Source organism: Anas platyrhynchos, chromosome 2 (genome assembly GCF_047663525.1).
Source record: "Anas platyrhynchos isolate ZD024472 breed Pekin duck chromosome 2, IASCAAS_PekinDuck_T2T, whole genome shotgun sequence".
NCBI classification, from domain to species: domain Eukaryota; kingdom Metazoa; phylum Chordata; class Aves; order Anseriformes; family Anatidae; genus Anas; species Anas platyrhynchos.
This window is the reverse complement of record NC_092588.1, coordinates 92,574,766-92,595,686: the sequence shown is the minus strand read 5'-3', so window position 1 is coordinate 92,595,686 and position 20,921 is coordinate 92,574,766. Positions and strand designations below refer to the sequence as shown.

General features: G+C 38.0%; 1 protein-coding gene across 48 annotated transcripts in view; it reads right to left on the bottom strand.

Annotated features, from left to right (window-relative positions):
• Positions 1 to 20,921, bottom strand: part of ARPP21 (cAMP regulated phosphoprotein 21) — a 203,904-nt gene that overhangs the window by 44,341 nt on the left and 138,642 nt on the right. For 45 of the 48 annotated variants that reach the window (XM_072033124.1, XM_072033125.1, XM_072033122.1 and 42 more), the window contains 4 exons: positions 13,665 to 13,895; positions 9,210 to 9,379; positions 6,881 to 6,985; positions 4,189 to 4,452 (listed from right to left, as the gene is read on the bottom strand). In XM_072033124.1, the coding sequence (XP_071889225.1) occupies positions 4,189 to 4,452; positions 6,881 to 6,985; positions 9,210 to 9,379; positions 13,665 to 13,895 (770 nt within the window). The remainder of the gene's footprint in view (positions 1 to 4,188; positions 4,453 to 6,880; positions 6,986 to 9,209; positions 9,380 to 13,664; positions 13,896 to 20,921) is intronic. The other 3 variants (XM_072033133.1, XM_072033134.1, XM_072033137.1) reach the window with 1 other exon arrangement.

Sequence of the window (20,921 nt, the reverse complement as noted above, 5' to 3'; positions counted from 1 at the left end):
CCACAATAATGTACTGAAACGTGAAGGTACATTTCTTCCCGATATCATTACTGACTGTACTGAGTCTTTCATCAAGGATTTCTTTCTTCCCCTTATCCTCCATGACAATTATAATAGCAGTAACAAAACAATAACAGCCTGTGTACAACACATGCGGGTATATCTTCCCATACCATTGCATCAGATCATCAAGAAAAGACCACCCACATGCAGGACTTCTGCCTCCAAATTAACACCCCAACCTTTTTTCATGTCTTCTACGGGAGACATGTTACGAATAAAGATTTTGTCTTACAATACCTATGGATTCTCTAGGAAGGAAGTTCTACAAAGAGCCATCTCAAAGTAATGACACATAGTTAACTCAGGTGAAAAATCCCTCAACATGCATTACTTCTCCCAGCCTCTCCAAGAATTCATGCCATCTCATTTCTGGACATCATTTTGCCCTTTCACAAACTTTCATAAAGAGTGAGTCAGAGGTGGAGATAAGTTTTAAATGAGTATATGCTGCCTTCTCGTTGTCATATGTACTTGCCGTTTTCTCATTTCTTCATTTGCAGAGGCAGAAACTAGAAGCACCAAATGCTGAGCAACGACAAGCACCAATGAGAGAATGCTGTCAGAAACTGTTGTGGACCTTTACTGAAGTGTTTGAGCCCATAAATGCTACTGCAGAAATATAAAAAAGAGAAGAAAACTGAGAAAGTGAAGATGTTCCCTACGTGTGATACAGAAAGCAAACAAGAATTTGCTGCTCAAAGTCCCTTTCAGAAAACCCAGGAAAAGGTGTTTTTTGTTTGTTTGTTTGTTTGTTTGTTTTTCTTCCCAATTAGCTGAACAAAGAGAACACTATTTTCGGGTTATTAAATCATGACTGTTGTTAAGCTGTGGAACAGCTAAAGTGGCAAAAGAAGTGTAAGAGGTCCTCTCACCACTTCTTAGGCATGCCCTTCCAAACTCCGTGTGTTGCTACTTTGATACATCAACTTGGAGAGCAGTTGTAGAGACATATTTAATTGAACTTTAATACAAAAGCTAATACTTTAATGTAGTACCTTTGGGTTTGAAGGCTTGGAGAGCTTTTCTTACTCAATTTTTCAGCTCCCAAAAGAAAAGTTCATACTGTATACAGGACTTCTATACAAATGTTCATGGCTCTCCTATCTTCCAACAGCATAGATGGCCCCACAGCCAATCTACTAGAACCTTATCAGCAATGCATTTACGGGAACTAATTAGCCATTAGCGTCTAGCCTCTCTTTCACTGGTATAAATTCAATAGGAACATTTAAGATATAAAAGTTGTTTTACATTGATTACTTTGCACTGATTAATGCATCACAATGTTTTGTGGGCATTGCTATCTTTATTGGTTTTCTGGTTTTAAGCCTTTCTCAGACTATCTGCTTTGGCATCTGAAACCAGCCTAGTATCGTATCTAAATCCAAAAGAGTAACAAGGGATTCAGACTGGCAGTAACCAGTGCCACAGAGAAGTTTTGCCATGGTCAGGGGAGGGCATTATGGTCTAGCTGCCGTGCCCAGTAAGTTGAACTGGTAAAGCTTGTACAGGCAGTCGGAACAGAGGAATTACTATTTCATAGAATCATAGAATCATAGAATACCCTGAGTTGGAAGGGACCCTTAAGGATCATCAAGTCCAACTCTTGACACCGCACAGGTCTACCCAAGCTCAGACCATGTGACTAAGTGCACAGTCCAATCTCTTCTTAAATTCAGTCAGGCTCGGTGCAGTGACCACTTCCCTGGGGAGCCTGTTCCAGTGTGCAACCACTCTCTCTGTGAAGAACCCCCTCCTGATGTCAAGCCTAAACTTCCCCTGCCTCAGCTTAACCCCGTTCCCGCGGGTCCTGTCGCTGGTGTTAATGGAGAAAAGGTCTCCTGCCTCTCGACACCCCCTTACGAGGAAGTTGTAGACTGCGATGAGGTCTCCCCTCAGCCTCCTCTTCTCCAGGCTGAACAGGCCCAGTCCCCTCAGCCGTATTTCCCAAGTCTTCAGTTAGCTTCTTGTAAGAGAGATCCCCTATTTGTGCTATGAGTAGCACCTAAACCACCATCCCATATTCTAGATCATAATTTCCCATCTGTGTATGCTGATGCCAAAAAGCTGCTGCCCCATCTCCTTCTTCAGCAGACCAAGGCCACTGTACTTATACAGTATGTGAACATGGCCAGCAGGGACTGACCCCCACACACTCTCTTCCACAAACATTTTTGAACAAGACAAGGACAAGATGGGATTTTTAGGACAGTGACAACTTAGAAATGAAAAGTGTGCACATGCAACAAACGCAGAGGAAGCTGACAGCTCTGAATTTTGCACCTTTCTACCCCTCCCCAAACACAAACTGTTCCCTGAGGAAGTAACTAAAGTTGCTGCAAACACAGAAGATTCTTTTTTTCCACCCTTCAGTAACTCTCCAGTTTATTATGATGTAGGAGGAAAGCCCCTGTATGTAGCACATTAGTGATATGGACAGAGACACAGCAGCAATTAAGACACACCAGTAGTATATTACTGGTCCTACAGCAACCTATTATGAGAAGTCACCTCCTCATCACTTGTCCTCTAAAGAAGTTTCACTGTTTTACCAGGAACAACAACAGAACAAGTTTAATAACAGAAAACAGCTTCACAAAGTGACGCTAAGCTATTTGGAGTAAAAAACCCCTGCTCTGAGCTACAGATCACAAAGGGAAAGCCCCACCACTCCACCCCCAGATGAACACTGCACAGCAAGCAACTCTGTGACGTAAGCTCAGAAAAGCACCAAAGTCAAAAGAAAGGGGTCTAGGTAGACATCCCAGAGTGTCCTACATATTTGGTCTCCCCTGAGATGGAAGAGGTGGAGACATGCAGCCCCATAGCATGGTCCTCAGCACACCAGACATTGTGATGGTTGCCATCCCCTCAGTTCCTACAGCAAAGCCCCCAGCTTGCAGGGCTGTGAAATGTACCGCTTTGCCCCTGTTGCAGTGGTAGCTTGTAAAATGGAGGCGCTCACATTGATCTGGTTCACTCGAAGTGTTGTGAGGCTTGCTTAAAGGACACTTGAAAACACTGATGGCAGCAGGGGTTAGATATGGGGAGAGAATGCTGGACAGCCACTACTCAGTCACTTAGAAAACACAATCTGGACAGGGAGAGGGATGCATCATGTGATTCTGCTCTTCAAGTCATTTTTTTTTCCTCCCAAAATTAAAACAAATATAAAACCCCTACATTTGGTCAACACTGAAACCTTTACTAGCATTATTTTCCATTTTAAAAATCATAACATTATTTTGAATTTCAGCTCCTTAATATTATTTTTCCATAATTCTTCTCTCAGAAGAAGGGGTATATAATTTCTAACTTCAGAAACAATGGATGCCACAATCCTCTATGGGATGCAAGCATCTAGTATTCCTCTGATTTCTTCTATTGTTAATTAGCAAGGCGCTAGATCTCCAGCCCACTTAAAGCATTATAACAGCACGAATTCTTCATTACTTTGACATTAAAGGAAATGTTGAGCTTTTTTACTTTATTTTTTAAATACTTTCGTCAAAGGGATAAAAATGAAAATAGGATACATAGCATTTGTGGCATTTTTAAGTAAAGTTTAAATGAAGTTATCCATAATTGGATAAGATAAAGTGATAACATAAAGTGTATGCCCTGAAAATGGGCCAGAAATTCATCTGTGCATTTTACTTGACGGTAATCACTTTCAATATTCTGTAAAGGTACCCAGGAGACGAGTAGAGATGTTTGGTAGTGAACAGTAAAACATAATCAGTCTTCAGGAAGACAGTAAAAATTACTGATCTGTGACATCTCACATGCTCAAGTCAATTAAATATGATTAATGACTACCTGGGCTGATGTGTATGTTGCTCTTTTAGTATATATACAGGGAAAAGGGACTACGGATATTTACTCACTCTCCTCCTCCATATTCATGTACAGATGTGTCCTGGAGTATAAACTTATGTTCAGAAACTCGTTTGGGGATAGGCAATGAATTGCTAAAACCCGGGAAATGATAGAAGCTTTGCAAGTTTCCTGTTGCCTAAAAATCTGCTAAGTTTTTACCAGGAAAAAAAAATAATAAAAAAATCAATAATCAAGAACAAGCATCATGCCAAACTGGCAATAGAAGGAAGCAAAGGTTTTGCCTACCTGAGCAGGTGGTGGTGGCTGTTGCACAAAGCCTTGGGGCGGCGGTGGTGGCTGCAGCACTTGCTGAGACACTGGTGGACCTGAACCTGTAAAGCCTCCTGGGGGAAGCTGTTGAGTTGGGGAAGCCATAATGTAACCCGTCTGCTGGGCAGGCTGCTGTAAGATAGGTGACGGGTAGACAGGGCCAGAAGGTGATTCAGGGTTGTCTCCTGATGATTGACGACTCAAGCTCATCTGGTTAAACTGTGTTGTCATGTCATCTCGCTGCAGGGCAAAAGCCAGTAGAAAATGGTGTAGACATGATATCTGTGGTAGACACTTATGCAAATTAGCAAAACAAAATAGATTCAAACAGAGCATGAGGGGAAAACGAATTGCTCAGCTCAAGTAAGTGCTAAACTTTGCATGAATATCTACCAAAAATGAAGGCAATTAAAATGAAAATGACTATAAAAGCTTTGACAAGACTTCTGGGCTGCAAGATGATTAGCACAAAAGCCAATTATTTTGGCTTTTACCCTCCCCACTCCCTTTTTTTTCACCCTAAATGACAGTGAACTTTACAGGATTCAGAAGATGACATTTTCAGTATAAAGGGCACAAGAATAACTTTATGATGAATACCTCTTCCCCACAGAATTCCTCAGCCAAAGACATGCTGGCAATTTCACCTGTGTTTCAAAATGATCCCAAGAGGAATTCAGTAGGATTCAGGTGCAGACCTTTTCCTTTTTGGACTGTTTTGAAAAAATCCAAGGTTGCAAACACAGAGAAGGTTAAAAAAAAAAAAAAAGCTAAGCCTTCAGTTACTATTTCAAGACTTTTTATTCAGCGTTGAAAAGAAACAAGTATTTTATTTGACTGGAGAGGAGGAAAAATCTATGGTAGGATGAACATACCAAACTAAGTCAATGGACCTAAGTCTCATTACATGCTGGTAATGACACACGAGGATTCTAGACATTATCTGTTCAGTCTTGCAAAAATATCCATACAAAATTAACCCTCAAGTTTATTTTATGGAGGTCAAAGACTTACAAATGTGGTTCTATGCATCTTCATTTGTGCCCATACTGCAAGACTTAAATATCCAACATTAAAATGTATTCTGTATAGTAATAAATTCATCATAAAACTACAGTGAGTGCTAATATGCAGACTACAGTCCCTTCTTTATTTCCTTCTCAGGGACAAGGAATATGCAATACAAAAATTACTTTTACTTAAAACACCCAATCTATTTTTAAGTGAAGCCTCTTTGATTGTGTTGACATCCCTGTGGTACTTCGCTCTCCAAAACCATTCCACACAATATACTTATGACGGGAAACTTCAAAATAGAAAAAAGGGTTTCTGCAGAGAGCACTGCAACAACCACTTGTTACACAGAGACTCACCCTTCCAGTCTGCAAAAAGATAATGTCAAACTAATTTTTAAACACTCTTAGCTAGAACTTCAGGTGACAAAAGAAAGGATCGCTATTAAATTTAGCATCACCCTACGTTTATATTCAGGCACATAAGTCATCTATTTGAAGTTGTTTCTTTAAAAACTTAGTACATGGACTACCTGGATGGCAAATGTGCAAATAAATTCAATGAGAAACTTCACTGCACCTGGAATGCCTCTGGATTTGCACAATAGAGACCAAGAACTTCAAAACTCTACAATTTAACACACTGTATGTGTAATATAATGGATAAGGACACTAGTTCAGCATTTATGAAAACAATTTCAGAAAGAAGGTGAAGCTTCACTATTAAGTTAGCCGCTAAAACTATCGGCCGAGGTATTACTACCAATTAGAACAACCTGAGATGCCTGCAGGACAAGATACTTTTCATGGGAACTAGCACTGAGATATCCAACTTGCATTCAGCAACGGTCTTTTTTTCTTGTCTTTTACTGTTCATCTACCAGGAATTAATAATACTATTCCAGCTGCAGGGATCTGTTCGGCTTTGTTTCCATCTTTTATTATAACTAGGTGACAACTCTACCTTGGAAAAAATCAGCCTTAAACAATATTACCAGCATGAGAGAGAATAACAAGAAAAACAAAACAAAAACTTGTAGCACCTCTTAAAATATCAGCTTCATTTTACAACTGTGTAAACTTAGTCCTATAAGCACTAAGCCAGATTGAAACTCCAAAAGTGTACTCTATTTTTATTATATATGAGCCATTAGTGCTTTGTCATGATACACGATAATATCACACCTTTTGCAGCTGGCTCATCAATACCCTGTTTTCCAAGTGCTCTGGTATGATCAGGGAATAAATCCAGGCAGCAGTTTTAGTATATTGATGTCCTAGAGGTCTCTTCTCCTGTATTTGTGGACATAAAATGTCTAAATCTCAAACACTCAAGTTAACAATTTAAGCTCCCTTGACAAAATGGGGAGAGACATGTTCCTAACACAGGCGCAACAGAGTATTTTCTGGAGGTTCCACTAACTGGATAGAGAACCCTTCTCCTAACTTCATTGCCCAGGCTGGATAACTAGAATCAGTGGATACACTCTTACAAAATGCTTGTCAGTATCAAAAGTGTTAAGGCAAAAAGGGATTGAGATGGGGGTCTCATTTTGGGAAGTCCCTTGTGGTCTCAAGCCCTTGAGGCTCTCAAGCACACTCATGCACACACACGCACAACTTCAAGTAAAGGAAAATACAAAAGTCTTTAGTACCACAGAAAACTGCTGTGTTGGAGAGACTGGCAGGAGATGCTGGGGAGGATAAGAAACTGCTGGATATTGGACTGACTGAGAAGATGGCTGCATGGCCTGAACAGGCTGCAAAATAAACACAGCAAAAGGCAATAAGTACAACCCACTTAGAGAGAGAGAACAGCAACAACAAACTCTGTTACTAAGAACAAAGGTCTTTCTCAAACACAGCTCTGAAAATGCAAGTGACTAATCACCAGTACAGTACAAGAGATCAGGTACTTTGATTTTAGTCCTTGATTTATCTTTTCACAAACAATTCTTTATTACGAATTTCTGCTTATTTTCTTATATTTGATGGCTGTTAGAGTAAATGAAGCCACAGCTACACCCTCTTATTACTGATGTGAAGCAAAACCAAAATTAAGATTCTACATTTAATTTTCTGAAATAAAATAGAAGAGCAACACAGTGTAAGTATGTGGATTTTGCCGATAATGACTGATTTAAGTCATTTGAGTGTGCTATAGGCAAAGGAATACTGATTGGAAAGCTGCTCTGGCAGAACACAGTAGCTAGAAAGAGAAAAACAGGTTGTAAATTAACAAGAGAGAGGTCTGTCAGCTCAAAGCACATTTCGTCCAAGCAAAAGAACAATTTTCTACAGCATTATTGCCTTGGAATAGCTTTACTACTCCTTTTATTTTAATCTATCATTTACCTTGAATCTTACACAGGTTTGCTACCAACTTCTTCTTCTAAAACTGCTGAGACCAAATCAAGACAAAAACCACAAGCATTAGTCCAAACCCAGTAAAATTGGAGCATTTCACTAAATTTAAACATTGTCTCACAGGATAAGCTGGGATGAAACTGTGCCAAATTGTAACACAAAAAGCCCTGTAGATTTTGTTTGCTCTGGGAGCAAGTAGAATATAGGATTCTTGCTGGAGTAGTTCCCTCTGCTTGCTTTGCAGTTCATGCTGAGGGAGTAGGCATGCAATCCACAAAATTAAGTTTGAGTCAGACTGAAAGGCTGCTACCCATGCTTGGCTATGTCTGGCCATGTGCCACAGACATCCAGGGGCCAAGGAGTTGAAGCACCATGGCACTGTGCCTAAACTATGCTGCTGTTCCCCACTACTGCTGTAGCTCCAGAGCTCCAGCTAGGAGTGGGGTTGTAGCCAGAGCATGGTGCAAAGACAGAAGACCATGTGTCTTTCTGTTGGGGAAAGGGTGCTTGGAGATAAGGTTACCTACAGCCCAGCCCTCATATAACTTGAAAAGGAGTTTGCAGGGTCCCAAGTTGTACCTGAATTTTTTAACACAACCCCACTGCTATTGAAAGCGACAGGGAAATGTTTGTGGCAGTTCACACCACATCAGGAGAAATCTGTAGAAGTATGAATGGCCAGAGCCGCCAAGCATGCACAGAGCTCTCAAGGATCCTTAAAGGTCCACAAAGTGGTAAACTTTGAAAAGTTGCTGTTCAAATTCTCCTCCTTCCCTTCTCACATTATCACTAATGGATTCTAGTTCTGCCCTCAGCTTGACAGACATTGCAGCTAAGAAACAGTGGTCAATACCCTACCTCAGGCATGGTGGTGATGAAAATCTCCATGCCTGTTTGGTCTGTGTAAATATTCTTGTAACCTCTACCTATATTGCATGCCGCAACTCTTATCGAGAGAGCAGAAATGCATAATGACAATAGTACTGTAAAATTTTACGCAGTACTGCTAATGGTCTACTAGCATTAGGGAGCAAATTTACCGAGAGATTTATTATTAATAGTAAAGACCTATTTACTAGTAAAAATAGTAAAAAAAACTATTTACTATTTATAGTAAAAACTAGTATAAACCTACATACCAATAAAAATAGAGGAAATGGGGAGAGTAATTAAACATTACAAAGGAGAAACCATTAATACTACACACTTTTATTTTCCAAGCCATGGAAAGTTGTCCGGCAAAGAGTCAATATAGATCTGAGCTCCCATAACTTCATTCAACTTCACAATTTGTACAGAACTACAGATTGAACTAGTCTGAAATTGAATGCTTCAACTTTCACGTACGTGGCAATTTTTCCAAAATAAATTTAAAGACTATGTAGACATATTCCAACTAGTTTAATGGTCTTTTTCAAAATGAAACCATCCTTTAGATGGAATTTTAAGAAGAATTCTTCTACTCCAGCTGTTTCATCCACATTGAATAAATATATCATGGGCCCCATTTGTCTCAAAGATATTTTGTCTAGCTGCATCCTTCCCTACCCTAATCTTTCTGTCCTTCTTCATATCCTTGAGAGCTTCACTTCTTTTTCCAATGGCCTCCACACCTACCTGTGTGACAAGGTGACTTGCCATTTGCTGCTGTGGCTGTTGAACCTGCTGAGGCTGCTGGGATGAAGGCTGCTGCTGAGACTGTCCCACCATCTGGCTCCTCATTGTCTGCTGGCTGCTGGGAGGATTGTATATTGCAGGCGTCCCATCAGGATTTACAAATGGTTGACCTGAAACAAAACAACATCAAAAAGTGATGAACACTTTTTAAAATGTTCTATTTCCTGTGTGAAAGCCCAGAAGGTTGTCTAAGTGATTACTAACTGACCTACTACAACAGTAAAGTTCTAGTTCTCTCAATGCCTCATTACAGTATTGGCCATGTTTTTATTTATTTATTTCAGGCACGGATAACAGATAACAGATTTTTGTTCAGATAACATATTATTGTTTTGGCAGTACTAATTTCCAAAGAGTGAATAAAAGGTTGCCATGACTATAAGATGATTCAGGTGCCATGATTACTTGAAGTCATTTAGCGATGAATCAGTTAATATTAAAACTGAACTCTGGAACCAGAGGATATTCATATACATTTTATTGCTGCACAACAGTAGCTAAATGTATATAGCTGCTCTTGACACACTGTACTTTATATATGTAGAAGTAAAAAAAAGACCTTGTTACTAATTTATTTACACACTGTAATAACAGTGTTATTCTCTTGAGACTGGTATCCTAAGTAATTACAGGAGGGAGCCCTGAAAGTTATCAGGGAAGAAATACTTAAGATGTCTGTGAAAATCTTTTACATACATTTCCACTACTGGCAGAAGTTGGTACGTACATAACGTATAAGTTGCTGAACTCTGCTTCAGATATTTTAGCTGGGGAAAGCAGTCCTGCAAAATTAACATCTATAAAAAAATATTTTTACCAATGTCATTGCCTTACAGAGGAAAAAAATTATTTTTGGTTTACCTCTGTAGGCAACATGTATTTGTGACCTTATAGAAGTGAAGACAAATACATAAATTATAAATTATAAATTCATAAATCAAAGGATTTATATGTTTACATGAGAAATGATAAATTTAAACCACAAAGTGATAACAATGTAGGCATCTGAAGTAGGAATGTTTCAGATAAAATGAGAGGTCTGGAGGAATCTGGTGACTCAGTAATAGTAAAATGACAAATTTCTGGTTTTTATACCACCTCTGGTAAAAGTAGTGCCTCTGCCTATTCTGTCTATTCATCAACCCCTGTCTTTTGGTTCCTTCCTCTTATTGTGGTCAGAACCATATGAGAAGAACAAGCTAAAGAAACCTTGCCTTCTCTCTCCACATTTGCTGGATTAAGTCACACTCACAATGAGAAAGGTAACAATCAAAGCAAGTAGAAGGCAAGCAGAGGTCAGTTTCCCATTAGATGGTTTCTTGCTTGTTGCTATGAAGACCCTGGGTGAAATAGCATGGAGAGAAATGTCCTGTCCTGTTTTCCTCCCTCTCAGCTTGGAAGTCTCAGGTGACAGAAGTACTTTAGGAGACTGGGGAAGGCTGCAATGATACTTACTAACAGCACAGATACCTTAAAGGAGGCTGTAGCGAGGTGGGGGTTGGTCTATTTTCCCATGTGCCTGGTGACAGGATAAGGGGGAATGGGCTAAAGTTGCACCAGGGGAGATTTAGGTTGGATATTAGGAAGAACTTCTTTACCAAAAGGGTTGTTAGGCATTGGAATGGGCTGCCCAGGGAAGTGGTTGAGTCACCATCCCTGGAGGTCTTTAAAAGATGTTTAGATGTAGAGCTTAGTGATATGGTTTAGTGGAGGACTTGTTAGTGTTAGGTCAGAGGTTGGACTCGGTGATATTGGAGGTCTCTTCCAACCTAGATGATTCTGTGATTCTGTAAAAACACATATTTACTTCCAATTGGTGTTTCCTCATGAGTTTGGGATATTCAAGCGCCACAAAATGAGATCGTGGAAATTTAGTTAAAGGTTATCTTCTCCTTAAGAATCAGCTGTGACCCTGCTGGCAAATAACATGGTGCAAAGCTGCAAAGAATAAGTACTTGTAACCAAAATGCCACTGACTGCTGTCTAAAGGGAAAAACACCATGGCAGAGGCTCATGGAGAAAATGATTCCAAAAACCACTAAGTGCCCTGCTGGAAGCCAGACTGGGTGAGCAGGGTAACAGGCTCCTGAAGCCTGTGCCAGATGCTGAAGGGAAACCATAAAGAATGTTTCACGTGGATCAGCAAATAATGACAGGACTGAAGAGAAAAAGTCCAGCAATGCTTTTACAGATGAGAAACAGACCTTTTAACAAGAATTTTTTTAAATAGAAAATGAAAAGGAGAGATCAGATTGTAACAGGGAAGGCATATTTAAGTTATGAACTGTGGCCCTGATAGGACGAAGACTGTGATGTCAATTTGAAGGAGAATGAAACATACATGCTCTTAGACTGTCAAAGAGGTCAAGTCAGATAACATGTCAAGGGGAATCCTTTAAAGAGTAAAACAGACTGGTGAGGTGGGTGAAATGCAAAGTAAAAGAACATAGCTGCATTAATGGTCTCTTTCCAAAGCAAGCCAGAACCTTCTCTATCTTGGGAAGAAGAGGGCTAAACTCAAGGAGAGGAGTTGAAGGAAACTGGATATGGAAAAGAAAGCATGGGTTACTAACACCTGAGAAGGAGCTAAGCAGTATGAGAGAAGGGAGTCTGACAACATTTCTGGGTGCCATTAGGGGCTTACACAGTCAGTGTCTATGTAGTGTGAAAGGAAGCAAAGATCTTTAAAGACACAACGTTAGGATCAAAAGAGAAGATAGGAAGTAACCACTTTCCAAAAGGAGAATAAAGAACTAAAGAATAATATTACATAAAGAAAGAAAATCTATTCATTACAGGAAACAAAGCTCTTTTTTTTTTTCATTTTCTTTAAACTGTCTTCTTTTCATCTATGTTTCTGACAGCATCCATCACTTTGATAGTCGAGCACAGCATCCAGCAATCTCTATGTCTCCTCCCCACAGAGCTTCTTTTGTAATGTTACTGTAATAAGATGCAAAGATTTTGAGCCCAAGGAGTGGCAAATTTGCGGCGTGTATTTTGCTGCATTTTAAAAACACAATAGACACTACATTATAGACTGACTTTCAGCACATGTAACAGCATGAAAGCTATACATTGAAGTTGAGAATTTCAGTCCTTAGATGGATTTGTTCCCTCCATTTTCTTCGGTATGCATATATTTACAAATGGACTACAGAAACAAAACTTACGGTTTGGAAAAAAAATAATCAAAAAATATACAACAGCACACTATTATGTGTGCACAAAACCCACTTACTCTCTGAATATTAAACATACAACACACATGGAGCTCTTGGTTATACCTCTGCAGACAATGAGGCAAGCTAAGAGGAAAGACCAGGTACTCTGGACTAGTGACAATACTAATGGGTATTATACAACACCAGATGCTTCTATCTGTATATGCCTAAGGAAAGCTTGGTTTAACAGTTTTTTGAGAGCATGTTTTTCTTAAATACTGCAACTTTCAGTTTTTCTTGACTCCACTCTAACTAAAAGAATATTTTTAGTAGTGGACTCACAGATCAGCTTTACACATTTGCATCAAGATCTCATTAACAGAGAGGTGTAATATATATGAAATACTGGTTTTAAGTAATAATCCTCAAATAAAAAGCTCTTGAATGCTCTATTAAAGACTTTGAAAAAAAATATTTTGGAGTTGAACTCTCAATTCCCAGCAGAAGGGAAAATTCAGTGCTCTGTATGCTTTGTTATTTTAAACCCAGCATAACTCATCTAAGGATGACAGCACAGCTAGTCATGGTCACTGAAATACTGCAAAAACACTGAAGAGGCATCACAGTCTCAACCTCTGTGAACCTTTTTAAGGTTCATCCGGACCAAGAAGGTAACAAATTGCCTTAAACTTTCAACAAGCACTCGGGTTCAGGCTGAGTGGTTTCTAAAGCACTTAGATGACTGTGAGTGTCTTGCTTGCGCTCTGCAGTTCTGTTAACTACCAGAACAATGCAGAACTGAGGAGATTAAAACTTTCTCTTATCACAAAACCTTCTAGTTTAAATACAATTACTAATCACATAGTTTACATAAGAAAATCAACTCCAAAGTGCTAATTCAAAAGCAGCATCTAAGCCTTTTGAAATTCTTCTAATGCTAAGCGCAATTTCTAAAACTTTGAGCATCAGACTTCATTCAGTTGCACCATATTTCAGCATGCTCGATATGGAAGAGCATCAACATTTACTAAAGGTAATGGGATCTCAGAGAATTCATAGCCAAGGAGTGCCAGGACTTCACAAGATGAAAATACTCATGCAGACCCAAGCCGGATTATGTTTCTATCATTTCCCACCAGAAAATCTTTCTAGAAACATGGAATTTGCTGAGTTCCCAGATGCCATCAGAAACACTGAAGGGCAGTACAAGGCAGGAGAGCATCGGACTGACCTGTGTGTGGGTTGAGCAGGATACTGCCAGGCGGTATCCCTGCAGCTTCAAGTGGAAGAATGATATAGCTGGTGTTGTTGGATGCCACCTGGCCACTCATCCCATTCTCAGGGTAGGACACGGTGCCTGAAGAGCTGGCCGTCACCCCAGGGACAAGAGGTGCACTTTGGAGAGGCTGATGTATTCGTGACAGAGATCCTGAGGAACCAGCGCTGCTGGAAGACTCTGAGCCTAACAGAGAGACACAACCACAGTTATGAAGTTCCCAAGTCTCCATCAGACACATCGCATACATAGGGGTAAGGCTTCACATATTGCAAAGGCAAGCATTAGTCTATGCCCAGCTGGTAGAAGTGGAGTTTTCCTCCACACTGAGCTCAGTATTCAGATGAACTTAATTCAAAAGATCCCTTTTTCCTCCAGCAAAACCTGTTCCTCCACATCTAAGAAAACAGTTTTATCAAGCAGAACACAGACCACTCAGTATGTATTTAGAATGCAAAGGTAGTGGTTCATAAAGTATAAAAGGTAAACACAGGGTTAGAAACTAAAAATGTTTTCTGCAAGGAAAAAAAAACAGCAACTGCTTTCTCAGTCAGATAACACAGTAGCTGTGCTACATGTGGCATTAACTCACAGCTACCTAACATTTCTGCAACTTTGATTTTTCAGCACCTAGATTATTTAAGCTGATTGATGAAGCTAAATCAAATGTGCTAAAATATATTTGTACCTGGAAGGATAGGGACCTGCATTCTTTTAAAACTTAATGTAATTTCCAAATTTCAGAGATTTTACTTGATCAGATTGCAATTTCTGTCCTGTAAAAATGATAAGAATCTCTGAGAACATAAGGCTCAGATGAATGGCTCCTTAATAGCAGGATGTTAAGGCAAATACATAAGAGGTATGAAAGTAAATGTCTTATACAGATGCTTCCTTCCAGATGAAAAAAATGCAACTTTTTTTGTATTTTACTTCTGTGTAACTTATATTTTTTATAACCTTCTTAGGGTCTTCCTGCAGGTATAAACTAAAAGGAAAGGCAGAATTCAGACTTCATTTTCATCAAACTTCTTACTTCAAGGCCAAAATACAGCATTTATAATGGGGATGCTACAGAAGGATCCAGCAGTCAACTACTTGGATTCAATTCTTAATCAAATCCATATTGGAATTAATTTCTTTCCTCATAATTAGAGCAAAACAGGTTTCCTCTGAAGAAATCACACCAGTATCCCATTATCTAAAATATACAGTGTCTTTCCGCAGATCATTATTGAATGTTGTTTAAAAGCTAATGTACATTTCAAACTTCACTTCTGTATTGTAGCTATGACAGAGATAATCCTCTTTATGAGCTGTGCACTACTTGCCATTGGTAGGACACTAAATCTGTTTCTCCAATACCTAATCAAGAAAGTCATAGTGATTTCCTATATATATATATATTTATTTCTACAAATACAATTTTTTCAAAAAATGTCTTTGTAAAAGAAGTTGGTTTAATGTTTTAGTTAATTTTTGCTCTCTGTGTAGACTGAGGCTGGAAATAGAGGGATTATTCATTCCTCCAGGGACAGTCCTATTTATTGGATGATTAAAGATTTCAGCATTTGTACTAATTGCAGAGATATTCATGGAGGTCATCTCCTCAGCAAGCTACAAGTGATATTTGGCATCTTTCTCCCAGATGTAAATGCACTTGCTGGAGTTTTATTTTCCTTCTGCGGCAGTTACCAGGTCCCTTCCTGGACTCATCTGGCAATTGTACGTGCATTTCATGTTGCTTGATGTTTTGCTTTACTTTCTCCTTATCTCTGTCATCTATTGAATTCTATGGTCTACAAAGCCACCTGGAAATTCAGGATGAGATTCCATAGCCTCCATCACTACCACATCCCTGTTATTATTTCTACATCTATAAGTAGTATCAAACCTAAGTTCACTCTTCTCTCCCCATTTTGTGCTATTTGAAGAAATGCTGTTAGGTTAAAAAAAAATAAAAATAATAATAATTAAAAAAAAAAAAACCAACGAAGCTCTGACATTCAAATTTTTCCCTTCCTTTCAGCTGGTTTTATGGCAGAATCACAGACTGATCTTTACCAACTTCTGAATGTTAGAAGCCAAAGGACTGTAATGAATTCAGATGTACTCATCAAATGGCAGACAGGAACAGTAGAACAATCACATGTTGCCTAAGATGATAGCTTCGAAATACGTGCCTTAAAAGATCAAAAATCTGCTCTATCCTGCAGCAGAAGATCAATTTTGAAAGAATGAAAACAAGGTGCAAAACTATTTCAGCAATTAACTGAATATTTTAAAAAAAAATCTCAGATGTTATTACTTCACCATTCTTGCCACCATTTATCCAGTATTATTACAATCTATGTTAACTTTTCCCAACACTACAACTTACTTCTTATCGTTTTAAGTCTAGACATATTAAGCCAAATAAACTCCAACACTGATGTTTGGAAATTACCACCAATTAATCTTGTCTTTGTAGCTCTGATTATCTGTTTTCATAGTTTCTGAATTTGGAATAAGAAATCACCACATAATGCATTCAGTACTGTAGCAAATGAAAAAGTGAACTATCTGACTTTATTCAGATTCACATTACGAAAGGTCTTACTAAATACTTCTGAAAGAAGTTTTGAGTAGTTTAGAGTTTTGCCCCCATTACACAACCCAACCTCTTTTTCCAGTATGCAATGATGGCTACTTCTGGATTCTCCTATAATTTTCTTACTGCTTCACAGCTGACATAACCACCTTCATATTCTCATCATTTCCAATTAATATAAATATATTTAAGTGTTCTGACAGATATAGCAGTTCAAAGAGCATTGAAAGAGAATGAAACAGAAAAATAACCACAGAGTCTTAATAGCTTAATTTTTAGGGGGAAAGAAGAAAGGTTCCATTCATTTTCCAGTACTTGAGCTCTAGTAAGCGATGTGATGTGGCTTGCTCTATTTTCTTTTGGTTAGTATTCAGTATCTGATGAATTTCAGCCTCTTTGCTCAGCCCATCTTGTGAGTCCATGATGAGTTTTTCCTTTCTTATCAACTGGACACAAGTTCTACCCAATATTTGCTCCAGTTGGTCAATTTTTCAGGAACAGTACAGTGCTGTTTAGAAATATTTCCTTGCTACTTTAATAAATCACTTGCATTCCTGTATATTACAACTTATTTATTTATTTATTTTTTTAAATGATAATCGTATGTGCTCACTTGAAGACAATTTTCTGCAAGCTGTGTTTCTAAAATTAAGATTGATGTTTTAGTACAGTCAGTTGGTGGGAAGTGTATGATTGGAAACAGTTGGTTCAAGATTTATTGCCCACACATCAGCACTCCTACAACTTTTTTTGGAGTTACGAGATCTATCAGGCTAATACCTGATTAAAGAAAATCATAAAGAAGCAGAAATACAGTTCCCCAAAACCCATATACAATGTTAAAATTTATAGGATATCTCATTAAAAAAAAAAGTTATTGTAATGAAATGCCTGCAGTATAATCACCTTCACCTGACAGGAGTAGCAATGAACACCTAACAGGAGAGGTTTGGATAGTGCTACAATTATTTGGAGCCACTCCAAGGAAGTTAATGATTCCTACAGATATCTATCAACACAGCTAATATCCCAAGACAGACAGCTTTTCATAAAGGGAGGTAAAGAAATATACTCCAACAGATGTGTATTCCACTTGATGGAAAATAATGCAGTAAGAGAAGCTAAATAATGCACCATTGAAAGTAAAGATTGCAGTATATCTTCCAATAATTAAGTAGATATAAAGATGCATATGTTTCTTTTGAACACATCTTGTCTTACCTCCTAATAACATGTACTAAAAGCTATTGCAATGTGCCAGAAAATAGCATGGTGGTTTATGAACTAGATTTTCCCTTCACGGATATGGTTAAAGACTGCAGAGATACATCTTTGTTAGCCATAGGGACATCATTTACTCAACCCTGGGAAGTCCATTATTCCTGCAGGAAATCCAAACTAATCAAGGTTTTGTAGGATGTCCCTACACTGTAGGAACACGATCCAGTAGTGATTTGTTAAGTTACTAAGCTGCAAAATACGGAAGTAGAAAACTTTATTTCAAATATAAGAACTGTGTTTTTAAGTGGAACAGTGCCTTCTAAACAATCAACAGGTGCATGAAAATAGTACTCAGAACCGGTATAATAGCCACACAATGGATTTCAAACAGACCCTTTTGAGAAGTTTGCAAGAATGAAGTAGCATATTTCCTTTGTTAAACACGTTTATTACCATACAGTTGAATGTAATTAAAATATAAGACTAATAGACACTGCTATACAGCATGTTCTCTGATCCGTCTTTGCCCAAGAGGAGGCAAACATCCTTCTGTGCTCAGTTTCTTTATTTCTGCTATGTAAAATCAATTACTGATTTATCAAAGTTAAGGTTAAGGGCAGAACATTTAATTCTGATGACAATATTAGAAATGATCTGGAAAGACTACACTGCTAATATTGCATCACTATATATATTCTCAAAGGCTGCTGTTAGCCGTCAAAGAAAATCCTTAAAGTCCATGCTCGAGAAACATAATTGAGACTGGATGACTGTCATTGATGTAGAATAACTTTCACATTCAAAATTGTCATTTTCCATCATTTGGCCAATGAAGAACATTCTGAGGCACTGCAGACTTCAGACAGATTTTGTTTTTACTATGCTTAGGACAGAAAAGCTTTAAATTCATTACTATGAATCATAAAGCACTTCAAAGAGTATACCAGTACTTTCTGTAGATGAAAACTAGGACAGAATTATCGTTTATTTAGCTCTGTCTTACCACAGCAGCGTACCTTGTGTTTGTAATGATACCTGGGAAATTCCATTTCAATCACTATTGTAAATAAACAAAACCCCCAAACCATGATAGAGCTTTAACTGTGTAATTATGGACTACAGAATGTCTACTGTTGCCTATGACTGGATTACAGAGTAATGAAGATCTAATGCAGAAACGTGCAAAATGAAATGTTGCTTAGTACCTCAAGTACCTCTTGGAAAACATATGCAAAAACACATGGAGGCTCTGACAGCAGTATGAATGCACTCAGCATCTTTTTTTTTTTTCTTTTTAAGTGGAGAGAGAACCCTTACAAGACATATTTCCATTATTTTTTGAAAGGTCATTTGCTTCTGTTTTAATGTCATTTAAAAACATTTCAGAGAGGATAGAAATAGCAGTTCAGATATTATTTCCTCTGACTTTCCACAGGCTGACTGACAGTTTCACTTTGTGTCCTGGCTTTAAAGATGTGTCTTTGTTTTGATATCCAACCTTGCTCTCCCCCAGACCCTTTTATTTAATTTCTTTTTTACTCTTTCTATGCCTCATCTAGCTTTCACACTGATCTTTGCTTTTAACAAGTCAACAATTGCTCTGCAAAGAACATGGAATTTTAATATCACTTACGTTATAAAAATTTATTGTAAGAGCTTTCATTTGGAAGCAATTTTGGATTTGGTGCCTATAGAGTGCAAATGCATTAAAATTGTTGGAATGCTTCAGAGATGTCTCCTTAATATATCTTCTTAAGTGCACCCTTTAATATGTTTAACACTAAGATGGTTATTTAAAGGTATTAGTCTTTTGCAACTAGATTTCTCAGCAATTCAAACTGGATTTCCCTGACATGGTGGTAAATGCTCTGCATTTCTGCAATATAATGCTGCAGAGAAGTACTTTTAACTGTTCTCTGCTGAAGGTGAACTACATAAAAAAGCATACTAGCAACCTCAGCCTCATCCCTAATTCATTTAAAGCAAATTGAATTCTGATGCAATGAAAGTTTCATGGGAGGCAAAGAAACCTGGAAGTATAAACATGGTCTACTGCATACTTTGGACTACACTGTGTAGCCTATTCATCCTTTATATGACTAAAAACAAAAATACAGGAGCACATTTTCAAAGCTACATACACACTGGTTGTGCAATGTTACGTATGCTTCTGCTCAAAAACAATCTGGAGGTGTAAAACAAAACAAAACAAAACCCTATACTGTACCATATTCAAAGACAAATTCATGTCTTAATTCCACAGAATTACACATATAAAGAAGTGAAGTAAAACTGAAGGAGAATCTTAAGGTTAAAAAAAAACAAAACAACCAACCAACCAAAAAAACCAACAACATTGGCTAAGGTCTTAAAAAGAAAGGTAAAATAAAAGCATTAAGAAACAAGCAGGCTATTCTGAAAGCTCCCAACATCTTTATGAACATCAGGGTTTGAAAGAGAAGGTTCCTGACTAGTTGGTGACTTTCCATCTGTGAAATGCACCAAAATCCGTGACTATGTTTGAGATCTTGAAGTCCAGAATGTAGTTACCAAGTCAAAGGTTTGCTCAGTTTATTATGAAAACACCATTCCTGGGCATCCTGAAGCAGAGAAAACGTATCATACCATTTGGAGAATAGGAGTGAAATCTGACTAATATATGTTTGATAAACTGGGCTTAAATTAAGTACCATCCATAAAACACTCTCAAGCTGAAAAAACACTAAGTGCTAAGTATTGATTACCACTTTCCCTGTATAATATTTATCAAGTGAACCAAATTGATAGAATTGTCTTATGGACTCATTATTTATTATGCACTTTTACACAAAAAAAAATATAATAAAGTGGCTTAATGGCATAGCTTAAAATTATTTAGATCCAGACCCTGTGACTCACTCATATGTTAATGCACCCATGAAGTTAATGCAAATAAATACAGAATTCCCACCAGGTTCATAGTCCCCTTAAATAGGGCTTTCATTTAATTGGAAACAAACAAGAAAATGGAGAGGCTACAGGACCTCTATGAATCAAGAAATTCCACTACAGCACATTGGCTCATCGGCCAACAGATCGGAAGAGGCTTTACTCCGTGGTACAGATGGTCTGTATTTTAGCACTGACAACAAAAATTTCTTGGATTTCTCATCAGATATACAACATTCTTCCCTATTCACAAAGAGTAAGATTAATAAAAAAGTAATATCTGTGCTGTTAATTTGTTTTGTTCAAAAGGACTACTACCTTTTGAGGCTACAACAATTGCAGATAGCGTTTGAATAGGTTGTGCAAATGCTCTAATCCAGGAAAATCCTACTTCACCTAGGGTTTGTACACCTACTATTGCTACTAGAATATATATAGATAGACACACATATCTGGTATGCTCAGTACAGTCA